This window comes from Jaculus jaculus, chromosome 2 (genome assembly GCF_020740685.1).
Source record: "Jaculus jaculus isolate mJacJac1 chromosome 2, mJacJac1.mat.Y.cur, whole genome shotgun sequence".
In the NCBI taxonomy this organism is placed as follows: Eukaryota; Metazoa; Chordata; class Mammalia; order Rodentia; family Dipodidae; genus Jaculus; species Jaculus jaculus.
The window spans coordinates 168685391-168707614 of record NC_059103.1 but is presented as its reverse complement, the minus strand read 5'-3'; the positions used below and the strand labels follow the sequence as shown (position 1 = coordinate 168707614).

At 43.7% G+C, this 22224-nt stretch overlaps 1 protein-coding gene across 3 annotated transcripts in view; it reads right to left on the bottom strand.

Annotated features, from left to right (window-relative positions):
• Window positions 1–22224, bottom strand: part of Matn2 (matrilin 2) — a 157708-nt gene that overhangs the window by 38940 nt on the left and 96544 nt on the right. For all 3 annotated transcript variants that reach the window (XM_004663056.2, XM_004663057.2, XM_045143143.1), the window contains exons 5-6: window positions 21379–21501; window positions 6964–7086 (exon numbers count right to left, since the gene is read on the bottom strand). In XM_004663056.2, the coding sequence (XP_004663113.2) occupies window positions 6964–7086; window positions 21379–21501 (246 nt within the window). The remainder of the gene's footprint in view (window positions 1–6963; window positions 7087–21378; window positions 21502–22224) is intronic.

Sequence of the window (22224 nt, the reverse complement as noted above, 5' to 3'; positions counted from 1 at the left end):
AAATGTCTAGCTGAGATTCAGGGAGGTCAGGAAATGGCAATTGCATAAAGAAGGGTCAAAAAGCTTAGCCTTGGGCTGGAGAGATGGCTTAGCGGTTAAGTGCTTGCCTGTGAAGCCTAAGGACCCTGGTTGGAGGCTCGATTCCCCAGGACCCACATTAGCCAGATGCACAAGGGGGCGCACGCATCTGGAGTTCGTTTGCAGTGGCTGGAGGCCCTGGTGTGCCCATTCTCTCTCTCTGTCTGCCTCTTTCTCTCTCTCTCTGTTGCTCTCAAATAAATAAATAAAAATTAAAAAAAAAAAAAAAAAAAAAGCTTAGCCTTGCTGGGTGTGGTGGCGCACACCTTTTACCCCAGTACTTGGGAGGCAGAGGTAGGATGATCACTGTGAGTTCGAGGCCACCCTGAGACTACATAGTGAATTCTAGGTCAGCCTGGACTAGAATGAAACCCTACTCAAAAAACAAACAAACAAATAAACAAACAAAAGCTTAGCCTTGCTCTGATCTTGACGGCATCCAGATCATGAAACTGGATGAGACATGTTGCTCCGGCCCGGTTAGAACAGTTCTGGCCTGTGGTGTGCTCACTCTTGTCCAGACTGTTTCTTCCCATAGGTGCTGCCTCCTAACCAGTACTCAATGAACAACTAATTTCCCAGTAGACAATGCTAAAACTGCAAGATCCTAAACATAGTAGGTCACAAGGGAGATGAACTGTAAAAGGAACAAAATTAAATTATAGAGGCCTTTATACCACTGGTGTTAGGGATGGGGGTAAAGTGGCCTCACTGGCTGGGCGGGAGCAGCTGAACTGTATATAGCATTGTTCATTTGCTGGGGATGTGGCAGGCACTGTTGCTTGTCTTGCCAGCAACTGTAACCTTGTGGCCCCCCAAGGCATGAATCATGCCTTGTGTAAGCCAGCCAGGCAGTCATGTCCTCCTTGGCAGCATTGGTCTAAGGGTGGGAATGGCCCAGGTTATGACCAGCTAGACATAAAGAGAAGGTCTACGAGCAGAATTGTGAATTTGGTGTCATCCTGGGTTACAGAGCAAATATCTGTTTAAAAAAAAAAAAATCTTGCCAGGCTTGGTAGCACACATCTTTAATCCCGGCACTTGGTAGGTTGAGGTAGGAGGATCGACAGGCATTCAAGGCCATCCTGAGAGTATATAGTGAATTTCAGGATCACCCTGGGTTAGAGTGAGACCCTACCTCAAAAAGCAAAACAAAAACAAAAACTCTTTTTTGTTTCCCCCAAGTAGGATCACACATACAAACATATAGCCACACACATACACACAAACATACACAAAGACCCTTCTCCAAGTGGTTCCTTTCAAGTTTACTTTAAAGATATATAAAATAAAAATTGTACCTATTGGGCTGGAGAGATGGCTTAGCAGTTAAGGTGCATGTCTAAGAAGCCTAAGGACCCAGGTTCAATTCTCCAGGTTCCAAGTAAGCCAGAATGCACATGGTGACACATGCATCTGGAGTTTATTTACAGTGGCTAGAGGCCCTGGCACAACCTTTTTTTTCTCTCTTTCTCTTCTTTTCTCTGTATCTAATAAATAAATAAAATAAATCTTTAAAAAATTGTACCTATTAATATGATGGAGAATGGAATTTCAAAGGGGAAAGTGAGGGGGAGGGTATTACCATGGGATATTTTTTATAATCATGGAAAATGTTAATAAAAATTGTGAAAAGATAAAAAATAAAATAAAATTACATTAAGAAATTGTACCTATTAATGGGGTGTCATATAATGCTTTGGTTTAAGCGTGCACTGTGTCATGCTTAAATCAGGTTAGATATGCTTATCCCTTTGGTCACTCATTATTTCTCTATGATGAAAGGATGATTCTTCACAGCAAAGGTTGGTAGCTCTTTGCTTTCTTCACAAGTGAGCCACCCTGTCTCAGACACGCCGCTTATCTATTCATTTGCTCATTTATACACTCAGTACATATCTACTGAGTACCACCTATGCACTCCATATCTGGCTACGTGAGCCTCGTAAGGTGCAAAGTGGCAAATACGGGCCAGGCTTGGATGGATGTCACTTCATCTGGAAAGGCCCTGTGTGTCTGGCAGAAACCTGAGGTCAGAGGTCAGGATTGTCAGATAATAAAATTCATCATAAAAGCGTCAGAGACTTAGCTGAGAAGACTGAAAACATGAAAGATGAGTGACTCCATGTTTCAGGTTATAATGTCAGCTGAACAGCATTAGAGTAAGTTTAAGGAAAACCAGACCGGTTAAAACCATGTAGCACCAGAGAGTACAGACCTTTCATTTAGGAAATCCATGTGTGGAGAAGTAAAACATACCAAACCCAAGGTGACATCATGTGGCTGAGCGACATTGCCCTGACCAGACCTCATATCTCATGGCTCATAAGAGATTTCACACTGCCTTTGTAGAGGGTCACTTTTCAGCTCTGGGGCCATCCCCACGTGGGTGTCAGAATCCAGCATCCCAGAGTCCACCACCTGCATCACACCTGCATCTGACTCAGCCATGGGGCTCCCCCTAGATGGCTGGGTCAGCCTGGGGTCCACTCTTTGTCACCACTACCTTTGTGCAGTCTTGGGGTTAGGGGCGGGAGGAGAAGTTCGGCCCTGATGAGATTGAAGGCTAAATCCTGGCCAAGAGTCTTTCCATCAGTGGGCCTTGAGCTTGACTTTTTCCAGTTTAATTGAATTGACATCGAGTTTCTTTGAAACATATATTTTTCATTAGATTTGAAATTCAGCCAAATCTATCATGTAAATAAATAGCTGTACCCTAAGCTCAGATCACCCCAGAGACCTCAGACTCCTAATGACAAACCCCAGATGTTAAGCCCAGTTGCTCTGCTTCCCTCGGCCATGTAATGTTCTGGAGAGACTATGAACGCTCGCTTCCGTTTCCAGCCACCTACCATGATCTATGGGCTGGGCGCAAGCCTTGTGTCAGGGCAGCTCTGAGCAGCTGGCCTCACGAGGTCAGGGCTGGGCTTGCCGCAAAGACAAAGGGAAATTTAATGATGAAGAGGGAATGTTGGGAGAAGGGCTGATGAGGACACCAGCTCATAGGAGGAAAGTCTATTTTTCCTGGATGGAAAACAAACAAACAAACAAAAAAAAAAACACCAATCACAGGGCACCTGGCTAAAGAGAAAATGAAATTTTCACCCCTGAATGTACATAAATGAATGTTAGGGCCTCTGGCAGGTGCTACAGCCTAAAACGGGGCCATCACGGCCAGTTTGGGCTGCATTCTCAGCCTCCCCTCGATGTGTGCACTGACTGTCTTGATGGCATCTCTTCTGCCAACGGCCTCTCCAGCAGCGCGTGGAGGGAGCGCGCAGGATGAGCAAATCGTGGAGGGACTGGCAAGAGATGCTGGGTCTCAAGCAAAGTCTCCGCCAGTGGCCACATGCCCGACTTATTTCCCTTTTCTGCTCCATTAGTAACACACAGGAAACACACAAGTATAAGTGTCCAAGTGTCCAAGAAGAACCTGGTGTAATTGTCCCCCTAAGAGCCTTCAGCCACAAATAAGCCCACCTGCAACTGATTTCCTGTGGTGCAGTCAGGCCCAGGATTCCCTCAGCCCCAGAAAAGATGTCAACAGCACCGAGAGGAGCCGTCAGGCCGAGGAGCTGGTCTTTCAACATGCTGTAGGCGTGTGTGGTCTAATGGAAAATATTCAGTCTAATTGTATTCACATTTTAAATGCTCTGAATTAGGACTTCCATTTAACAACTGGCTGTTTTCAGGGTTTATAGCCAGGAAGGCCAGTGAGAATTAACTTTTTTTTTTTTTTTTTCTAGGTAGGATCTCATGCTAGCCCAGGCTGACCTGGAATTCACTATGTAGTCGCAGGCTGGCCTCAAACTCATGGTGATCCTCCTACCTCCGCCTCCCGAGTGCTAGGATTAAAGCTATGCCCAGCATGGGAATTAACTTTTAAAAAATAAATTTTATTTATTTATTTGAGAGAGAAAGAGAGAGAGAGAGAGAGAGAGAGAGAGAGAGAGAGAATGGGTGCGCCAGGGCCTCCAGCCACTGCAAATGAACTCCAGATGCATACACCCCTTGTACATCTCTAACGTGGGTTCTGGAGAGTCGAACCAGGATCCTTTGGCTTTGCAGGCAAACACCTTAACCGTTAAGCCAACTCTCCAGCCCCAGAATTAACTTTTAATAAGAGAGGCTCAGCTTCAAAATATGGACCATATATGCCACCATACATGGCTTAATACTTAGTAGAATGCGTGTGTCCATTAATCTGTGCTATAGGTGGAAAGTGACTTGTCTAGATTCGGGCACACATACAGCCCATGGTGCTTTGTGGAAGAGAGGCCTGGAGGTCCCGCCGTGCAAGAATATTGCTGTGCACATGGCCAGAGCAGTGGCTGAAGCAGCGCACTGTGTGCATGCCTGTGCTGCCAGCCCTGCCAGGCCCAAAGGGGAGGACTGCAAGCTCCATCTCAAAGTGGTGGTGGGCAGAAGAGAGGCAGGGAAACAAAACCAGAAGCTCCACAGAAGTTTATGAATGGCATGGTCAGGAAATTGCAAGCAAAAAAAAGACCAAGGAATTCCAGTAACAGTTGCAATTTCTCCAGGATGACACATCTCAAAACAATTCCTTTACCATTCATTCACCCACTCCATAAGTGTGCGCTGAGCCTACGTGTGCCAAGCACCCTGAGCTGTCGAGGATTGGCTGGTGGGCTTTCCCTTCTAGCGTCCCTCAGAAGCAGACTGGTGTGTCTGATTGTTGATTTATTTACTTATATCAACTTGCCATTTGTAGTAGTTTGAATAGATGGCCCCCAATATATTCAGTGTTTTATTAGTTTGTAGTTTGGATCAGCAGCCAACTGGCTGGAGGAGGTGTCACTGGGCCACTGGGCGATCCAGCCCTAAGGTGTGGTGGTGGGTTTGAGATTCCAATCTAAAGATGTGCAAAGTGTACCTAGCTGGAGTTCCTGAGTGTGCTGTGCGGTGTGGCTTTTTCTCTTTGTGTGTTTGGTTCTGCCATTATGGAACTTCCCCTGGATCTGTAAACTACAATAAATATCCCTTCTTCCCAACCATGTCTGGTCTGGAAGTTCATCTCAGTGAACCTGAAGCTGTCTGCTATATCATATTTGTGACCAACCCTAGGGCCCTATGCATGTTAAGCAAGCACTCTACCATTAAGCTATAGCCTCATTCCTAATAATCCAGTTTAAAGAGATCTGATGCTATCAGTGTGTTCCAGATAACAGGCATCTGGATTACTTAGCACATCCTCACCATCACCCTGCTAACACACTGTATCCCCTGCATTTGGCTGGGATGCCCTGAGTATTAACTTTTTCTTTTCTTTATTTTTTCCCTTTTATTTTAAAAACAAATCCTTCCTCCTTTATTTCCTTGGGCAATTTGTCACAGTGACAAGGACTGACTGATAATAGCTGTTATGTTGTGTTTTGTTTGCTTTATTTTATTTTATTTTATTTATTAGAAACAGAGAGAGGGAGAAAAGGAGAGAAAGAGAGAGAGAATGGGTGCTCCAGGACCTCAGTCATTTCAAACAAACTCCAGACACATGCACAATCATGTGTATCTGGTTTACATGGAACCTAGAGAATCAAACCTGGGTCCTTAGGTTTCACAGGCATGCACCTTAACCGCTAAGCCATTTCTCCAGCTTTTTTTTCTTTTTTAAAAAATGATTAAATTATTGTATTTATTGAGGGAAGTACAGGGCCAAGGAAAGGCACCCATCTGGCAAGAGGTCCCCCATTGAGGGCCTGGGAAAAAAAAGCACAGAAAGAAAAGAGAAAAGAAAAAAAGTTCAAGGAGCTCCTGCCATGTGGGGAGCTGGAGGCAGTAAAGGAGCCCATGTGGAGAGTAAGGGCTGGAGCCTCCCCTGCTGGGCCTGGGTCTAGGCCTGAGTGGGGCAGTCCAGGCCCGGTGGAAGGAAAATCTCACCCACAGCTGGAAGTTCCCAAGTGATCAGAGAGCCTGCCCTCCCCTTGAAAAGGTATTTATAACCTTATGGGGGTGGGCTGTCTTCTGGCTCAGGTGAACCAGAGGGACAGCTGGGTGGTTAGGGATAGGGGCTGTCTCAGGATTGACTTTTTCTTTTTTCCTTCCTTTTCTTTTCTTTTCTTTTCTTTTCTTTTCTTTTCTTTTCTTTTCTTTTCTTTTCTTTTCTTTTCTTTTCTTTTCTTTTCTTTCTTTCTTTCTTTTTTTTTTTTTTTTTGAGGTAGGATTTCACTCTAGCTCAGGCTTTTCTGGAATTCACTATGTAGTCTCAGGGTGGCCTCGAACTCACACAGATCCTCCTACCTCTGCCTCCTGAGTGCTGGGATTAAAGGCGTGTGCCGCCACGCACCATCCTTCCTGTCTAAGAGGACAGACCTGTGATTTCAAGTTTTCTCCTCTGCTGTCCCATCTCTGCGCCTTTTCTTTGTCAAGGCCCCCTGTGGGGATGGAGAGGAGGGGTGAGCAACCTGTCAGATAGAAGGGACTTCAGCATAGACCCTGAGTTGCTAAACAAATCCAGTCCCACAATAGGATCCAGTGAGCCAAAAGGTGAGAACAAAGGATAGAATAACAACACTGGTGCTGATTACAAGTACAACCTACTTAAAATATGCCTGGAGGGCTGGGGAGATGGCTTAGTGGTTAAGGCACATGCCTGTGAAGCCTAAGGACCCAGGTTTGATTCTCCAGGTCCCATGTAAGCCAGATGCACATGATGGCGCTTATGTCTGGAGTTTGTTTGCAGTGGCTAGAGACCCTGACACGCACATTCTCACACACACACACTCTCTCTCTCTCTCCCTCCCCTCCACCCCCTCTCTGTCTGTAATAAATAAATAAATTTTAAAAATCTAAAAAAAAATATCTGCCTGGAAAGGAAAACCAATGGGAGGAGTATTGGGTGGAACATGCCTCCTCAGTGCGACTTACTTCGGCAGGTTTTCTTGTCTGGATTCAGCATAAAGCCTTTCAGGCAGTGGCAGGAATAGGACTCACCGGTGTTCACACACTCATGCTGGCATCCATGGTTACGTGAGGCACAGTAGTCTATCTCTGAAAGAAAGTGAGATCATAGGAGTAATGAACAACAACAACAAAAAAAAAAAAACAGTTGGCCGATGAAAACCAAGGATTATAAAAATAAATCTTTTATTTATTCATTTATTTTCATTTATTAGAGACAGAGAATGAGAGAGATAGAGAGAGACAGAATGAATGGGTACACCAGGGCCTCCAGCCACTGCAAAAGAACTCCAGATGCATGTGCCACCATGTGCATCTGGACCTGGAGAATTGAACCTTGGTCCTTAGGCTTGGTAGGTATGCACCTTAACTGCTAAGCCATCTCTCCAGCACAAAACCAAGGATTTTTGGTCATTATTTTTTCCTACATGGATAAAACGCATGCCTCAAGGACTCATGCCAGGAAAGGATCTCTCCATAAAGCTATTTCCATGGCTAGGGATACCCCCTCCAAACAGAAACAATCCTTTTGACATGCTACAAAGTATTTATGCCACAAAGGAATTTGCAAACATGGTTCTTTCACTTGGTGCACATGAGAACCACTGAAATCAAAATTGGGCATTAGTTTGTTGGATTACAGGCTGGGAAGAAACATTTCAGCTCAGTGTTTTATGGAATTTATGCCACTAAAGCAATTAAACCTCCCCCGAATCAAACTAGCCCACTCAAACTCTTTAAACTGAACCAAACAATAGGACACAAAATTAACTCCTGGGAAATACAGGAACTAGAGGAAAAGGCACAGATATTCTGGGCTTCCAACTCCTCCCACACTCCCTCAGTGGACTTAGCTGACATAAATCAGATCTTTCAAGATCCAATTAAAAAATGTTATCCACAGCTGGGCGTGGTGGCGCATGCCTTTAATCCCAGCACGTGGGAGGCAGAGGTAGGAGGATCACGGTGAGTTCGAGACCACCCTGAGACTCCATAGTGAATTCCAGGTCAGCCTGAGCTAGAGTGAGACCCTACCTCGAAAAACCAAAAATAAATAAATAAATAAAAGTGATCTTTGGGGAGTCTCTCCTCTACACTGAAATATTCGGAAAGAAATGGTTTCAAGAAATTTGTTATAAAAGAATTTTACTTGAAGAAGCATTTAAAAATTTTTTTGCTTATTTTTATTTAGTTATTTGAAAGTGACAGAGAAAGAGGCAGAGAGAGAGAGAGAGAGAGAGAGAATGGGCACACCAGGGCCTCCAGCCAGTGCAAACGAACTCCAGATACGTGCACCCCTTGTGCATCTGGCTAACGTGGGTCCTGGGGAATTGAGCCTGGAACTGGGGTCCTTAGGCTTAACAGGCAAACACTTAACCGCTAAGCCATCTCTCCAGCCCGTAGAAGCATTTTTAAATAAGGAAAGAGATGCTCAACTGAAAGGTCTGAGTATTTTGCTGTGTTGGAACTTGGACACATTGTTTAAAATTGCTCCAAACAAGTGGCCATTGATGGACTCTTCAAAGAAGACTTTTGTCTTGAAGAGAATTTTTATTGCCTTAAGGAACATGTGAACTATGTACATAATTTTCATAATAAAGCATTCGTCATAAAAGAATTTTCCTAGTCCCTACTGAAGGAAATAAATGAGGTAGCAGAAAAGCATATAATAGTCTTGAAAGAAAAAAAAAATCACAAGAAAATACCAATTCCTTCCAACTTTTTAAAAACAATTACTTATTTGCAAGGGGAGAGAGAGAGAGAGAAGAGAGAGAGAGAATATATGGGTCTGCCAGGGCCTTCAGCCACTGAACATGAACTCCAGACACATGCACCTTTGTGCATCTGCCTTTACGTGGGTACAGGGGAAATGAACTCAGGTTGTTAGGCTTTGCAGGCAAGTACCTTAACCACCCTGCCATCTCTCCAATCCCTTCCCAACTTTTTTTTTTAAATTTATTTATTTGAGAGCGACAGACACAGAGAGAAAGACAGATAGAGGGAGAGAGAGAGAATGGGCGCGCCAGGGCTTCCAGCCTCTGCAAATGAACTCCAGACGCGTGCGCCCCCTTGTGCATCTGGCTAACGTGGGACCTGGGGAACCGAGCCTCGAACCGGGGTCCTTAGGCTTCACAGGCAAGCGCTTAACCGCTAAGCCATCTCTCCAGCCCCCTTCCCAACTTTTAAGTGATGCAAAATTAGAATGGTACAGCAGATCCACATGCATATCATCAGCTTCACGCACATCCGTGGATGGGCTAGGGAGATGGCTTAGTGGGTAAGAGCGCTCACTGCACAAGCACAAGGACCCAAGTTTAATCCCCAGCACCCACGCAGAGAGTCAGGCCTGGCTGTGCGTGTCTATAACCCCAGCCCCGAGTGGGACACAGACAGGAGGATTGATGGGGCTCGCTAATCAGCTAGTCAAACCAAACTCCAGGCTCCGTGAGAGACTCCATCTCAAGGAAACAAGGCAGAAGAGCAACTGCAGAGAAGGCCTGACTTTCTCCGGCTCCCATAAGGGTACACATCACTGCATATGCATCTGCACACACACGTGCATGCACCACACACAAACACTACACAGCCCACTCCAAAGCAAAGAAGATGATCTGTCTATGGCTTCTCTTCTTTCATATACTCTCACCTCTGTAAGATCCCATATTACTTTGAAGTTATCCCCAGATCTTAAATCATTCTGTCCACAAACATTTCATAACATATCTTTAAACCACATGAACTCATCATATATATACACACACACACACACACGCGTGTGTGTGTGTGTGTGTGTGTGTGTGTGTGTGTGAGTTCTGCAATACCACAGCCACATAGCAATGCATTTTGAAAACTTATTTGGAAACAAATTTACAAAGATTTAATAACATGGAATTTTCAGATCCATGAATATGACATATCTATTTAATTTAGTTTTCTATAGTTTCCTTGGCAAATTTAAAAATAGGAATAAACCAACTAATATATAATATACCTATATATATTTACTCAGGTTCACATGCTTCTAACATTATATACTCCATTTGGTTATCATGTGGGTATCTCTTTGAGATCTTTCTGAACTATTGTAAGAGAATTTGTAAAAGAATAAGTTACATGTACCCTAGTCTTTCCCCCTTAAATGCAATACAGGCTTATAGTTATAACTGTAGTTATAAATTCAAAAATTTACATTGATACAATACTTTATCATCCACCTTCTAATTTTACCAGTTTGCTAATGTTTTTGTTGGTGTGCACACCTGTGTGTGTGTGTGGATATGTGAGGTGGTTGGAAAGTGAATGGCCCCATAGCCTCAAGTGCTTGTGTTCAAGTTCTCTGTTGAGTCCTCGGCTAGTGGAGGCCGGGAAGCAGAGCCCTGCTGGAGGAGATGTGTCACTAGACCTTGGAGTTGACTAAGTTGGCTCATCTAGCCTGCTGTGTTGACAGACAGCTTGCTCTCTGCTGAGGATATGTGGTGAAGTGAGCCAGCTTCTTCGCCATGGTGAAGCTTCTTGAAACTATGAGCCTGAAATAAAACCTTTCCCCCATAACATGCCTTTGATAGGGTGTTTTGTCCCAGCAGAGAAGTAACTGCTAGTGTGTGTGTGTGTGTGTGTGTGTGTGTGTGTGTGTGTGCACACGTGCAGATATGGAGTCAAAAGGACAACCTTGGGTGTTGATCCTCAGGAAGGCTATCTACCTTTTTGGAGACAAGGTCTCTCAGTGGCATGGAACTCACCAAATAGGTTAGACTAGCTGGCCAGTGAGCTCCAGAGAGACTCCTGTCTTTCCCCCAGCACAGGGATCGCAAATGTGGGCCACAATGCCTGGCTTTTTAAAAAGTGTGTGTTCTAGAGATTGAACTCAGGCCCTCATGTTTGCAAGAAAACACTTTTCCAATTGAGCTATCTCCCCACGTGATATAATCTCTCTCTCTCTCTCTCTCTCTTTTTTTCTTTCTCTCTCTCTCTCTCAAACTCATGGTGATGCACCTACCTCTGCCTTCCAAGTGCTGGAATTAAAGGCATGTGCCACCATGCCTGGTTTATTTTTATTTATATGAGAGACAGAGAATTGGTGCGCCAGGGCCTCTAGCCACCACAATTGAACTCCAGGGGTGTGTACCACCTTGTGTGCATGTGTGACTTTGTTCACATGTGTTACCTTGTGCATCTGGTTTACGTAGGTTCTAGGGAGATGATCCTGGGTTCTTAGGCTTCATAGGCAAGCACCTTAACTGCTAAGCGATCTCTCCAGCCCCCAGATCAGGCATTTCTATCACCACAGATGACAGTCATGGTCACAGAACTTCCCCAGCCTCTCTTCAGGTTTTTATGACCTTGCCATTTTGAAAATATGTAGTTTACCCTTTTTAATTTTTATTTGAGAGAGACAGAGAGAGACAGAGAAAGGGAGAGAGAGAATGGGGGCATGAAGGCCTCCAGCCACTGCAAACGAACTCCAGATGCATGCGCCCCCTTGTACATCTGGCTTACGTGGGTTCTGGGGAATCGAACCAAGGTCCTTTGGCTTTGCAAGCAAAAGCCTTAACTGCTAAACCATCTCTCCAGCCCACCCTGTCTGGTTTTTTTGTTTGTTTGTTTGTTTTTTGGTTTTTCAAGGTAGGGTCTTGCTGTAGCCCAGGCTGACCTGGAATTCACTATATAATCTCAGGGTGACCTCAATCTCACGGCGATCCTCCTACCTCTGCCTCCCAAGTGCTAGGATTAAGGGCGTATGCCACCATGCCGGCCCCTGTTTTTTTTTAATTTTTTTTTTTTGTTTATTTTTATTTACTTATTTGAGAGTGACAGAGAGAGAGAGAATGGGCACGCCAGGGCCTTCAGCCATTGCAAATGAACTCCAGGTGTGTGTGTCCCTTTGTGCATCTGGCTAACATGGGTCCTGGGGAATCAAGCATCAAACCAGGGTCCTTAGGCTACACAGGCAAGTACTTAACCGCTAAGCCATCTCTCCAGCCCCCTGTTTCTTTTTTAATTACTGATTTTTTGTTTTGTTTTGCTTTTTGTTTTTGGCATTTCAAGGTAGGGTCTCACTATAGCCCAGACTGACCTGGAATTCACTATGTAGTTGGCCTTGAACTCACAGTGATTCTCCTACTTCTGCCTCCCAAGGGCTGTGATGAAGCACATGTGCCACCTTTTAGTTCTTGTTTTTGAGGTATAATTTAACCCCCTAACCCAGCACATATTTAAGATATATTTATGTTATTAATGATTTTGACATATGTATAATCACATAAAACCGCAAACATAATCAAGGTAATGATTACTATTTGTTGACAATATCAACTTATTCCCCATAGAATTTCCTTGGTACATTTGTTGAAAATTATTTCAGTATATATGTGTGAGTCTATTGCTGAACTTTACTGTGTTCTATTGATCTTTATGTCCATATTTTCACAGTTCAACATCATCTTGGTTATTGTTGAATTATAATTAGTCTTAAAGTCAGGTAGTTTTAGTTCTCTAATTTTGTCCATCTCTTTCAGTTTATTTGACCATTTTAATATATTTTAGAATAAATAAAAAAGCATGGTAGCATTTATTATAGAGATTGATTATTATAGAGATTGATTTGAATCTATTGTTAAGTTGAAAAGACCTGTTATTTAACAATATGAAATTTTCAGATCCATGAACAGGGTATATCTGTTTAATTTAGTCTTCTTTAATAAGTAAATAAATAGGGCTGGGGAGATGGTTTAGTGGTTAAGGTGCATGCCTATGAAGCTTAAGGACCCAGGTTCAATTCTCCACGTCCCATGTAAGCCAGATGCACATGGTGGTCCATGCATATGGAATTCATTTACAGTGGCTAGAGGCCCTGGTGTGCCCATTCTCTCTCTTTTTCTGTGTCTCTCTTTCCCTCTCTCTGTCTCTAATAAATAAATAAAAATAAAATCTTTAATAAATAAATAAATGTTATTAAAAATACAAGGATTTGGGCTGGAGAGATGGCTTAGTGGTTAAGCGCTTGCCTGTGAAGCCTAAGGACCCTGGTTCGAGGCTCAGTTCCCCAGGTCCCACGTTAGCCATATGCACAAGGGGGCGCACGCATCTGGAGTTCGTTTGCAGTGGCTGGAAGCCCTGGCGCGCCCATTCCCTTTCTATCTGTCTCTGTCTCTCCCTCTCTCTCTGTCACTCTCAAATAAAGAAATAAAAATGACAAAAAATATTTTAAAAAAATACAAGGATTTATGCATAAAGATGGTTATCACCATCCAATCTGAGCAGTCAAGAAAACTGTTGAAGAGATTATCACTCGTACATATGACCAAATCTTATGTAAGACATTAAAATGTTTCTGTAACATGTTAAAATATCCCAAGTTAATGCTATAGTGTATTATCTCAATGTTACAAAAATGTATCCACATGAATACATTTTAAAAAGACTAGAGGAGCTGGGAAGACGGCTCAGTTGTTAAAGGTACTTGCTTGCAAAGTCTGCCAGTCCTCCCATGGGCTGGGATTAAAGGAATGTGCCACAACGCCTGGCCTAAATAAAAAATTTTTAAAGATGAAAGGAATGTTCCAAATTAAAATAGTTCTCTTCCAGGCATCATAGCACATGCTTTTAATTTCAGCACTTGGGAGGCCAAGGTAGGAGAATTACTGTGAGTTCAAGGCTCACCTGAGACTACATAGTGAATTCCAGGACATCATGGCTAGAGTGAGACCTTACATCACAAAACCACACACAAAAAAAGTTATCTCTGGGCAGTAGATTATAGGTAATTTAATTTTATATAACTTCATTTTTATAAAAACCAGTTTTCTTCAATAACTCTGTATTACTTTTGTAATCAGAAAAATAAATATATATTCATAATTAGAAAACTCGTTGCCATGGAAAATAGTAGAAATAATATAGAAAACAGAACAGTGTAGGAGAGATTTGGGAAAGAAAATAATCAGAGAACATTGCTGAGGATAATATATATAGTCACAGATGTCTCAATGCAAAACACAAAATACAACAAAGTGAATCTGAGACCTCAGTCTATGGGAATAATATATATAGTCATAAATGTCTCTATGAAAAACACAAAATGCAAACAACAAAGGGCATTTGAGATCTCAGTCTAGGGGAGTAACTACGAGCTCACAGGTAGGATCAAATAGAATTTGGGAGCTAGGAAGCAAATGCATGACTGTGAAGAAACAGGTCAAGCACATCTACAGATCAATCAACGGCCATCTCCAAACCTTTCTCTGTTCTGGTCACATGGGCTTCCTTGCGGCTCCGGCTTCAGGGATGTACATTGGTGCTACATTCCCTCCCTCTGCCCAGACAGTCTCCCTCCTGTCTTATCTCTTTCCAGTGTTACTTGCTTTTCGAGATGTGCAGTCTTCTCTTCCCTTACTCCAATACAATGTAAGCTACACAAGGTCAAGGATTTAAACCCTGTGTCTATGACTGTTTCTGGTGTACAATAGACACTCAACAAATGCTGTTGAATGAATAAATGAGTGATGGTATTACTCCTCACGGGTGTTTTATTGGGCTTTAGTTGCATAAACATTGCAACTAAGAGCCAAAAAGGAGTCACCAAGAATGGAAAACGGCTCTTGTATCCTTTTTTGTTTGTTTTTTGAGGCAAGCCCATCAGATTGACCCCCCCCCCTTTTAATGGAGAGTGAGAGTGAGACAGACAGAGAGAGAGAGAGAGAGAGAGAGAGAATTGAATTGGTGTGCTAGGGCCTCCAGCCACTGTAATTGAACTCCAGACATGTGCGCCACCTTGTACATATGTGCTGCCTTGAGTATATATGTGTAACCTTGTGCACCTGGCTGTATGGGATCTGAGAAGTTCTGGGTCCTTAGGCTTTATAGGCAGTACCTTAACCACTAAGCCTTCTCCCCAGCCCTCTTGTATCCTTTTTAAGACTTCTTCCACCCAGGCTGCTTAAAAATGGCCTTTTGGGCAGGTATATTGTACACGCCTAAAATCTCAGCACTCAGGAGGCCGATATGAGTTCAATTCAGCCATCTGCATTGTGTGCTAAGACAGTCAGCTAGTCACAAACTTAATCAGTTGTTCTTTCAATTGGCATACATCTCTCCCTTTGGCTCCCACTAGCAAACTGATCAATGTCTTTTAAAATCTGGATAGTTGCTACCACATTTTTCATGCCTGGCAATTCTACTAAGTAAAATTAAGTTATGCTGCTATGACTCATCTTAGTGACCGCAAAGACCGTGAGATGCTCAATTTGTTCTCTTGAGGCCCAAGCATAAGGAAATAGATACCAGCTTAGCCTGGGGAATCACTGTCTTTTTTTTTTTAAAAAAAATTATTTATTTGCAAGCAGAGAGAGATAGAAAGGAGACAGAGAGGTTGGGCACACCAGCCACTGCAAATGAACTCCAGATGCATGCATCACTTCATACATCTGCCTTTATGTGGGGAATTGAACCTGGGTTGTCAGGCTTTGCAGGCAAGTGCTTTAACTGCTGAGCCATCTCTCCAACCTGGGAATCACTTTCTAAGAGGAGTGCTGAGTACTGGGGAATGAACTGGAGAGAAGTGAGGACCCTGTCAACAGTGGTTTTCAAGTGCAGGCTGCGTGATAGCTCGATGAAGACATTGAAGTGGCCAAGAGCTAGGTTGAACTCTAAGGTCTCTTCCAACCGAGAGTCCTTGCTTCATACAAAGGTAGTAGGACTCAGCATATGAGTTGTATCCTGGCCAGGGAGCCTGATAACTTGTTCTAGATCTTCAGTTGTCGAAACAGCATTAAATTCTTTCCTTCTTGTGTTCACTTTGAATGTAGTGCCTTTGTTCAGTACCTGGCTGTACGCAAAGCCTTTTGACTTGAAAAATGAACTGGAAATATTCACCCTATTATCAATGGAGTCTGGAAAACAATGAGCATAAGCAGGAAAGTAATACACAGCAACAAAAGCGTTCAGCAACATGGCATTGGATGAGCCCGCATCAGACCTGAAGGCCACAGTCTCCTCAATGCCAAACACGCAAGTTCCCGTCTGCTTCTATCCACTGTCCGAGTGAAAACTCTGACCGCCTGTCTGTTCTTTCTCAGACTTGGCTCACGAGTGAAGGATTAAGACTTACATCAAAAAGTGTTGCCACCACGTGATCCAGCTACTTCTAGATATATGCCTAACAAAATTGAAAGCAGGGACTTGAACACCAAGCTCATAGCAGCATAATTCATAATAGCCCACAGCTGGAAACATCCAAAGTGCCCATGTGGCATGCCTGCAAAATGGAATATGATTCAGTCTTAAAAAGGAAGGGGAGGGGAAGGGCAAGGGAGATTGCTCACTGGTTAAAGGTGTTTGCTTGCAGAATCTGCCAGCTGAGGTTTGATTCCCAGTACCCATGTTAAGCCAGATGCACAAAGTAGTTCATGTGTCCACAGTTCATCTGCAGTGGCACCAGGTCCTGCCATGCCATACTCACTCTTTTCCCCTCTGTCTCTCTTAAATAAATAATTTTTCTAAAAAGATGGAATTTTTGACACATGCTACAATATAAATGCTGCAGGTATTATGCTATGTGGAATGAAGCTAGTTGTGAAAGGACAAGTAATGTATGTTTCCACTTATATGAAAAAAAGTATCCTGACATAGTTACATTCATAGGCACGGAAAGTGGAGCTGTGACTGCCGCAGGTGGCTGGGTACGTATCCAAGAGAGTTATTATTTAATGAGTAGAGTTTTAGTTTCGGGGTGGTAGGTGGTCACACAACAATGTGAATGTACTTAATGACGCTTAAAATGGGTACTGTGGAACATTTTATGTTATGTGTAGTTTGTAACAATAAAATAGCAAATATTGGGCTGGAGAGATGGCTTAGCCGTTAAGGCGCTTGCCTGCAAAGCCAAAGGACCCATGTTTGACTCCCCAGGACCCATGTAAGCCAGATGCGCAAGGGGGCGCACACATCTGGAGTTCATTTACTGTGCCCAGAGGTCCTGACATGCCCATTCTCTCTCTCTCTCTTTCTCTACCTGCCTATTTCTGTATCTCTCTCTGTCTTTCAAATAAATAAATAAAAATAAATTTTAAAAAGCAAATATTTGTGCAAACTGATACTACGTGAATGTTTCTCTTCTTCCCCTAAGAAGCAGTTAGACTGAGTTACAATGGGTTGCTTCGGCATAAGGAGTTGATATAAAAAGGATTTTGGGGGGTTTTGTTTGTTTATTTGGTTGGTTGGTCTGGCTTTTTGAGACAAGGTCTTACTGTGTAATACCGACTGGCCTCAAACCTGCAGTAAGCCCTCCTGCCTCTGCTTCTCCTGAGTACTGGTATTACAGGCATGCACCACCATGCCCAGGCTTGGGGAAGCTTTTTTGAATGCCACTTAGGTATTTTGAATTTTATTACTTGTTCAGGAACATAGAGCTCTAATTATGTACATCTTGGCCTAATCACAAATTAATCATGCTTGTTATATTACACTGATGGAAGACCTTTTACGGACATTAATTGCACGCTTTCTAATTGGATTAGCTTTCAAGTACACTTTTGGTTAAAAGTTAAAAGTAGAGACTGGAATGTAAGGAACTGAGTTTTATTTTATTTTTATTTTATTTTGTAACAAGTAAGAAAAAAATTCTTTCAACATCAGAGCATTGGCCAGGAGGCCTTGGCGGGAAGCCATGCTGCCTGAGTAATTACTAACAGGGCTGCTGCCCTGGTGCGGCTGAGCCTCTCCCTCCACGGTGTTTCTGCCCTTGTCACCAGTATGCTCCTCTGTTCTTGTCCTTGTCCTTGTCCTGCTATAGATCTGCAGCACTCAAGTGTCTTGGTTCTCCCAAGCGGGCTCTCTTTACTTCCTCTCTCATGACTTCCTAAGTACTTGAAGCAGCTCATTTCTCTTGCTGGCCCTCTTCCATCTGGCTCTTGCCTACCACCTGCGAGGTCAGTGGGAAGGCAATCCTACCGGGCAGCTCATCCAGTGCCACCCGTGGACACTTCAGCTTTCCCAGCACTGCGCTCGGCCCACACATTGGCCCGGTCAACCCCAAGGTCTCGCTTCTGAGCGAGATAAGTGAGTTGCTGGCTCCGAGCCTCGCTGGTGAGACCTCCCAGCTGGATGAGACTTGCCCTGACTTCCAGACGAGCCTCCCCCAGGCTCTGCAGCCCTATCCAAGGAGAGTCTGACTTCCTCCTTTCTGCACCATCCTCACTCAGCCATAGGGGACATGCTAAACCATAGTGTGGGGGAGGTGGTACCACAGTGCCAACGGGGACCAGATGTGGGAGAAGGTGACTCCTCAAGATGGAGTTCTAAAGATTAGCCAGGGAATGTGTTTCCCTGCATTCCTCTGCTCAGTGAGACAGCATTGCCACCTGTTCTAGCCCAGCTTGTTTCCTTCCCTTCACTCCAGCCATGGGTCTTGCCTGCACCATACTGTGGGTCCTTAGTCCCATAAGCCCTGACCCTGTGTCAGAGCTGATCTGTGTGGTTATGGCCTGTATTCCCATCCACTTTCAATGGAAGACTTGAACTTTTTTAGTTGCAAAAGAGGAGCAGTTAGTAGGAGTTTCATATAAATGTGGATATTCTTTCTCTGTACCTATTTTTATTACACAAAATTGGAGAAAACAATGAGTTTCATTGTAACAATTACATACAAGTATATAGCGTGCTTTTGTTTCTATTGAATCCCACCATTACCCTCTCCTGCCCAGCAACTCCTACTTGTTCTTTTCCTTCATATTCTAATTCATTGTTGTTTTGAGGTAGGGCTTCACTCTAGCCCAGGCTGACCTCGAATTCACTATGTAGTCTCAGGCTCACAGCAATCCTCCTAGCTTGGCTCTCGAGAGCTGAGATTAAAGATGTGAGCCACCACACCCAGCAAGAAGTGTTCAATTTTTTTTTAATTTTTAAAATTTATTTATTTATTTGAGAGCAACAGACACAGAGAGAAAGACAGATAGAGGGAGAGAGAGAGAATGGGCGCGCCAGGGCTTCCAGCCTCTGCAAACGAACTCCAGACGCGTGCGCCCCCTTGTGCATCTGGCTAACGTGGGACCTGGGGAATCGAGCCTCGAACCGGGGTCCTTAGGCTTCACTGGCAAGCGCTTAACCACTAAGCCATCTCTCCAGCCCAAGAAGTGTTCAATTTTTAAAAATATTTTTACTTACTTATTTGAGGGAGAGAGAAAGACAGACAGACATGCATGTATGTGCGCGCGCGTGCACACACACACACAGTATGGATGCACTAGGGCCACTTGGCACTGTAAACAAACTCTAGATGCATCAACCACTTTGTGCATCTGGCTGCATGTGGGTCCTAGGGAATTGAACTAAGGTCAGCAGTCTTTGCAAGGAAGCACCTTTAACCACTGAGCCATCTCTCCAGCCCCAGAAATCTTTAATTTTTAAAATGCACCCTTAAGTGTAGCCTAGGCATACAATATATGCTCAGTAAACACAAAAAGTCTTTGATGCTTTTTAAAAAAAAATTATTTATTTATTTATTTGAGAAAGAGGGAGAGAGAAAGAGAAGGAGGGAGAGAATGGACGTGCCAGGACCTCCAGTCACTGCAAACAACCTCCAGATACATGCGCCCCCTTGCACATCTGGCTTATGTGGGTACTGGAGAGTCAAACTGGGATCCTTTGGCTTTGCAGACAAATGCCTTAACGGCTAAACCATCTCTCCAGCCCTGTAGTATGCTCTTTTGTAAAAACCTACTTAGCACCAGGCAATTTACTAAGTCGTTTCTATAACTTATTTCACTTAGTCTTTAAGGCGACGCTGTGAATTAACATTAGGATTATAAGCCCCTATGATAGCTGGGGAAATTGAAGCATAAGACACATGTCCAATGTCACCAGAGAAAAGGTAGAGGAGAGCCGGGCTTGGTGGCGCACGCCTTTGATCCCAGCACTCGGGAGGCAGAGGTAGGAGGATCACCCTGAGTTCGAGGCCACCCTCAGACTACATAATGAATTCCATGTCAGCCTGGTTAGAGGGAGACTCTGCCTCGGAAAAGAAAGAAAGGAAAGAAAAGAACAGGCAGAGGAACTGGAATTGAACCAGGAGCTCAGGGCTCCTCTCTTTGATGGGGAATACTGACTCCTCAGTCCAGCAGCCACAACACCCCACCTCCCCTGATCACAACCACAGCCTGACTGCTATTTCACAGTTCAGAATGTACAGAAGGGAGGGGAGACTGGGAACAGGGTAGTCCTCTCAGCCACTCCTTCCCTCCATAAACAAAACAGCCTTTAGGCAACTGTGTGCTGGGCATGAAGATCTAAGTACCCCTGTCTGGTTCGTATCATGGCACTTCTTTCCTTCTCCTGGTATCCCTACCTCATCTTCCTTTGCCTGGCGATGATGGATCCTACCTTTAAGACCCAACCAAAGTCCGTTCCCCTCCACTCCAGAAAGGAGCTGGCTGTCTCCGTTTCTACTGGATCAGGGCTGAAACCCCAGAAATGTATGTTTTTGATGTAATGTGCCCTTACTGTTCCTTATGTGCCCCACCTCCAGATCTGGTGTTTCAAGCTACTCATATTAAGGGATTGAAGAAAAGCTTATAAGTTTATGTGTAAGGGGGATTTGGGAGGATATTTTTAAATTAATTGTGCAGTTGTACACTACTGTACGTAATGGATGCATTTTAAAAGGTGGAAGGTATGCACACTTTTAATGATATACGTTTCAGACATCTTATTCTAAACTGCTATCAAACCTTAGGCTCAAATGACCCTCTGCACGCAGCACAAGAACCCACAAACAAAACCTCTGATGGGCTCTGCCATATCTTTATATTGAAAAGCACACGTCTGGCATCTTTTTGTACAACTGATGATCAAGTTTATAGGTTTTATGTTCCAATTTTGAGAGCTACGCTTAACTCTGATTTTTATGCACATAGTTAAAAATCAAATAAAATGAAATAGCTCAAAGAAAATTTGAGCAGTTCTCAGCAAAATGCCATCCACCTATCCCTACCCTGCCCTGAAGAAACCACATTCAGTTCTTTTTGGCTCAGCAGTTTTCTGATGCTTGTGTGGAGGCAGAGCCGCAGCCCACAAGCCACAGAGCTTCAATGAAAAGATCCCTCAAGCCCCGTTGATGATGATAGACGCAAAGCCGAGCTGAGGCTGCACGCGGGCTGCTGCTCAGATCGTCAGCACACACAGCCGATGATACAAGATCACCCCCGTGGGCACTCTCCAACAGAAGCTGAGTTTTGGATGTTGCGATAGTGTTAGCGCAACTTAGAAAGGCCTGGCAGAGGAGGCGTAGGGTCAGAAAGTATTGGAATACCATGACTTGATCTATGGTTGGGAGATTTTCATAGGCACAGCCCCCACAGCAGCAGCACTAATTGAGTGTGTGTAACTTACTTGTGCATGTTTTCTTATCCGGGTTCAGAGAAAATCCTTTACGGCACCGGCACAAGTAGGAGCTGTCAGCATTTACACACTCGTGTTCACATCCATGGTTTTCCGAAGCACAGTAATCCACGGCTGCAGAAAATAACACACCGTCAGAATTTAATTGGAAGTGTAAACGAGAAAGGAATAGCAGAATGGAAGAAAACTTACAGCAAGTACAAGTCAAGATTAATATTGTTGCCCCCCCCCCCCGCACCACCACAAAGAGTATGGATAAATAAAGATGAATCCAAGATCTCTACCTCAAAAGTATCAGGAGTTAGACCTGGTAATTCATACCAGAAGATAAACTAAAGGACATATGAACAATTGTATTTAAAAGTCAAAGAAACAATGATTGAGATGGGGAGGTGATATGATGGAGAATGGAATTTCAAAGGGGAAAGTACGGGGGGGGGGGAGGGAGGGTATTACCATGGGATATTTTTTATAATCATGGAAAATATTAATAAAAGTTGTGAAAAGAAAAAAAATTAAATAAAAAAATTACAAAAAAGTCAAAGAAATGCAAATCAAAATGATCACGGCATACACTTATACTACTAAACTGGCAAAAATAAAGTTGATCCAGGAGTACTGGTGCAAAGGGAGGCAGAGGTAGGAGGATCGCCGTGAGTTCGAGGCCACCCTGAGACTCCATAGTGAATTCCAGGTCAGCCTGGGCTTGAGTGAGACCCTACCTCAAAAAAACAAACAAATAAATAAAAATTTTAAAGGTTGAGATAAAACCCAGTCTTAGCTGGCAGTGTACCTTAGTGGTATAGCACTTGCTTAGCATGTAAGAGGTTCTAGGTT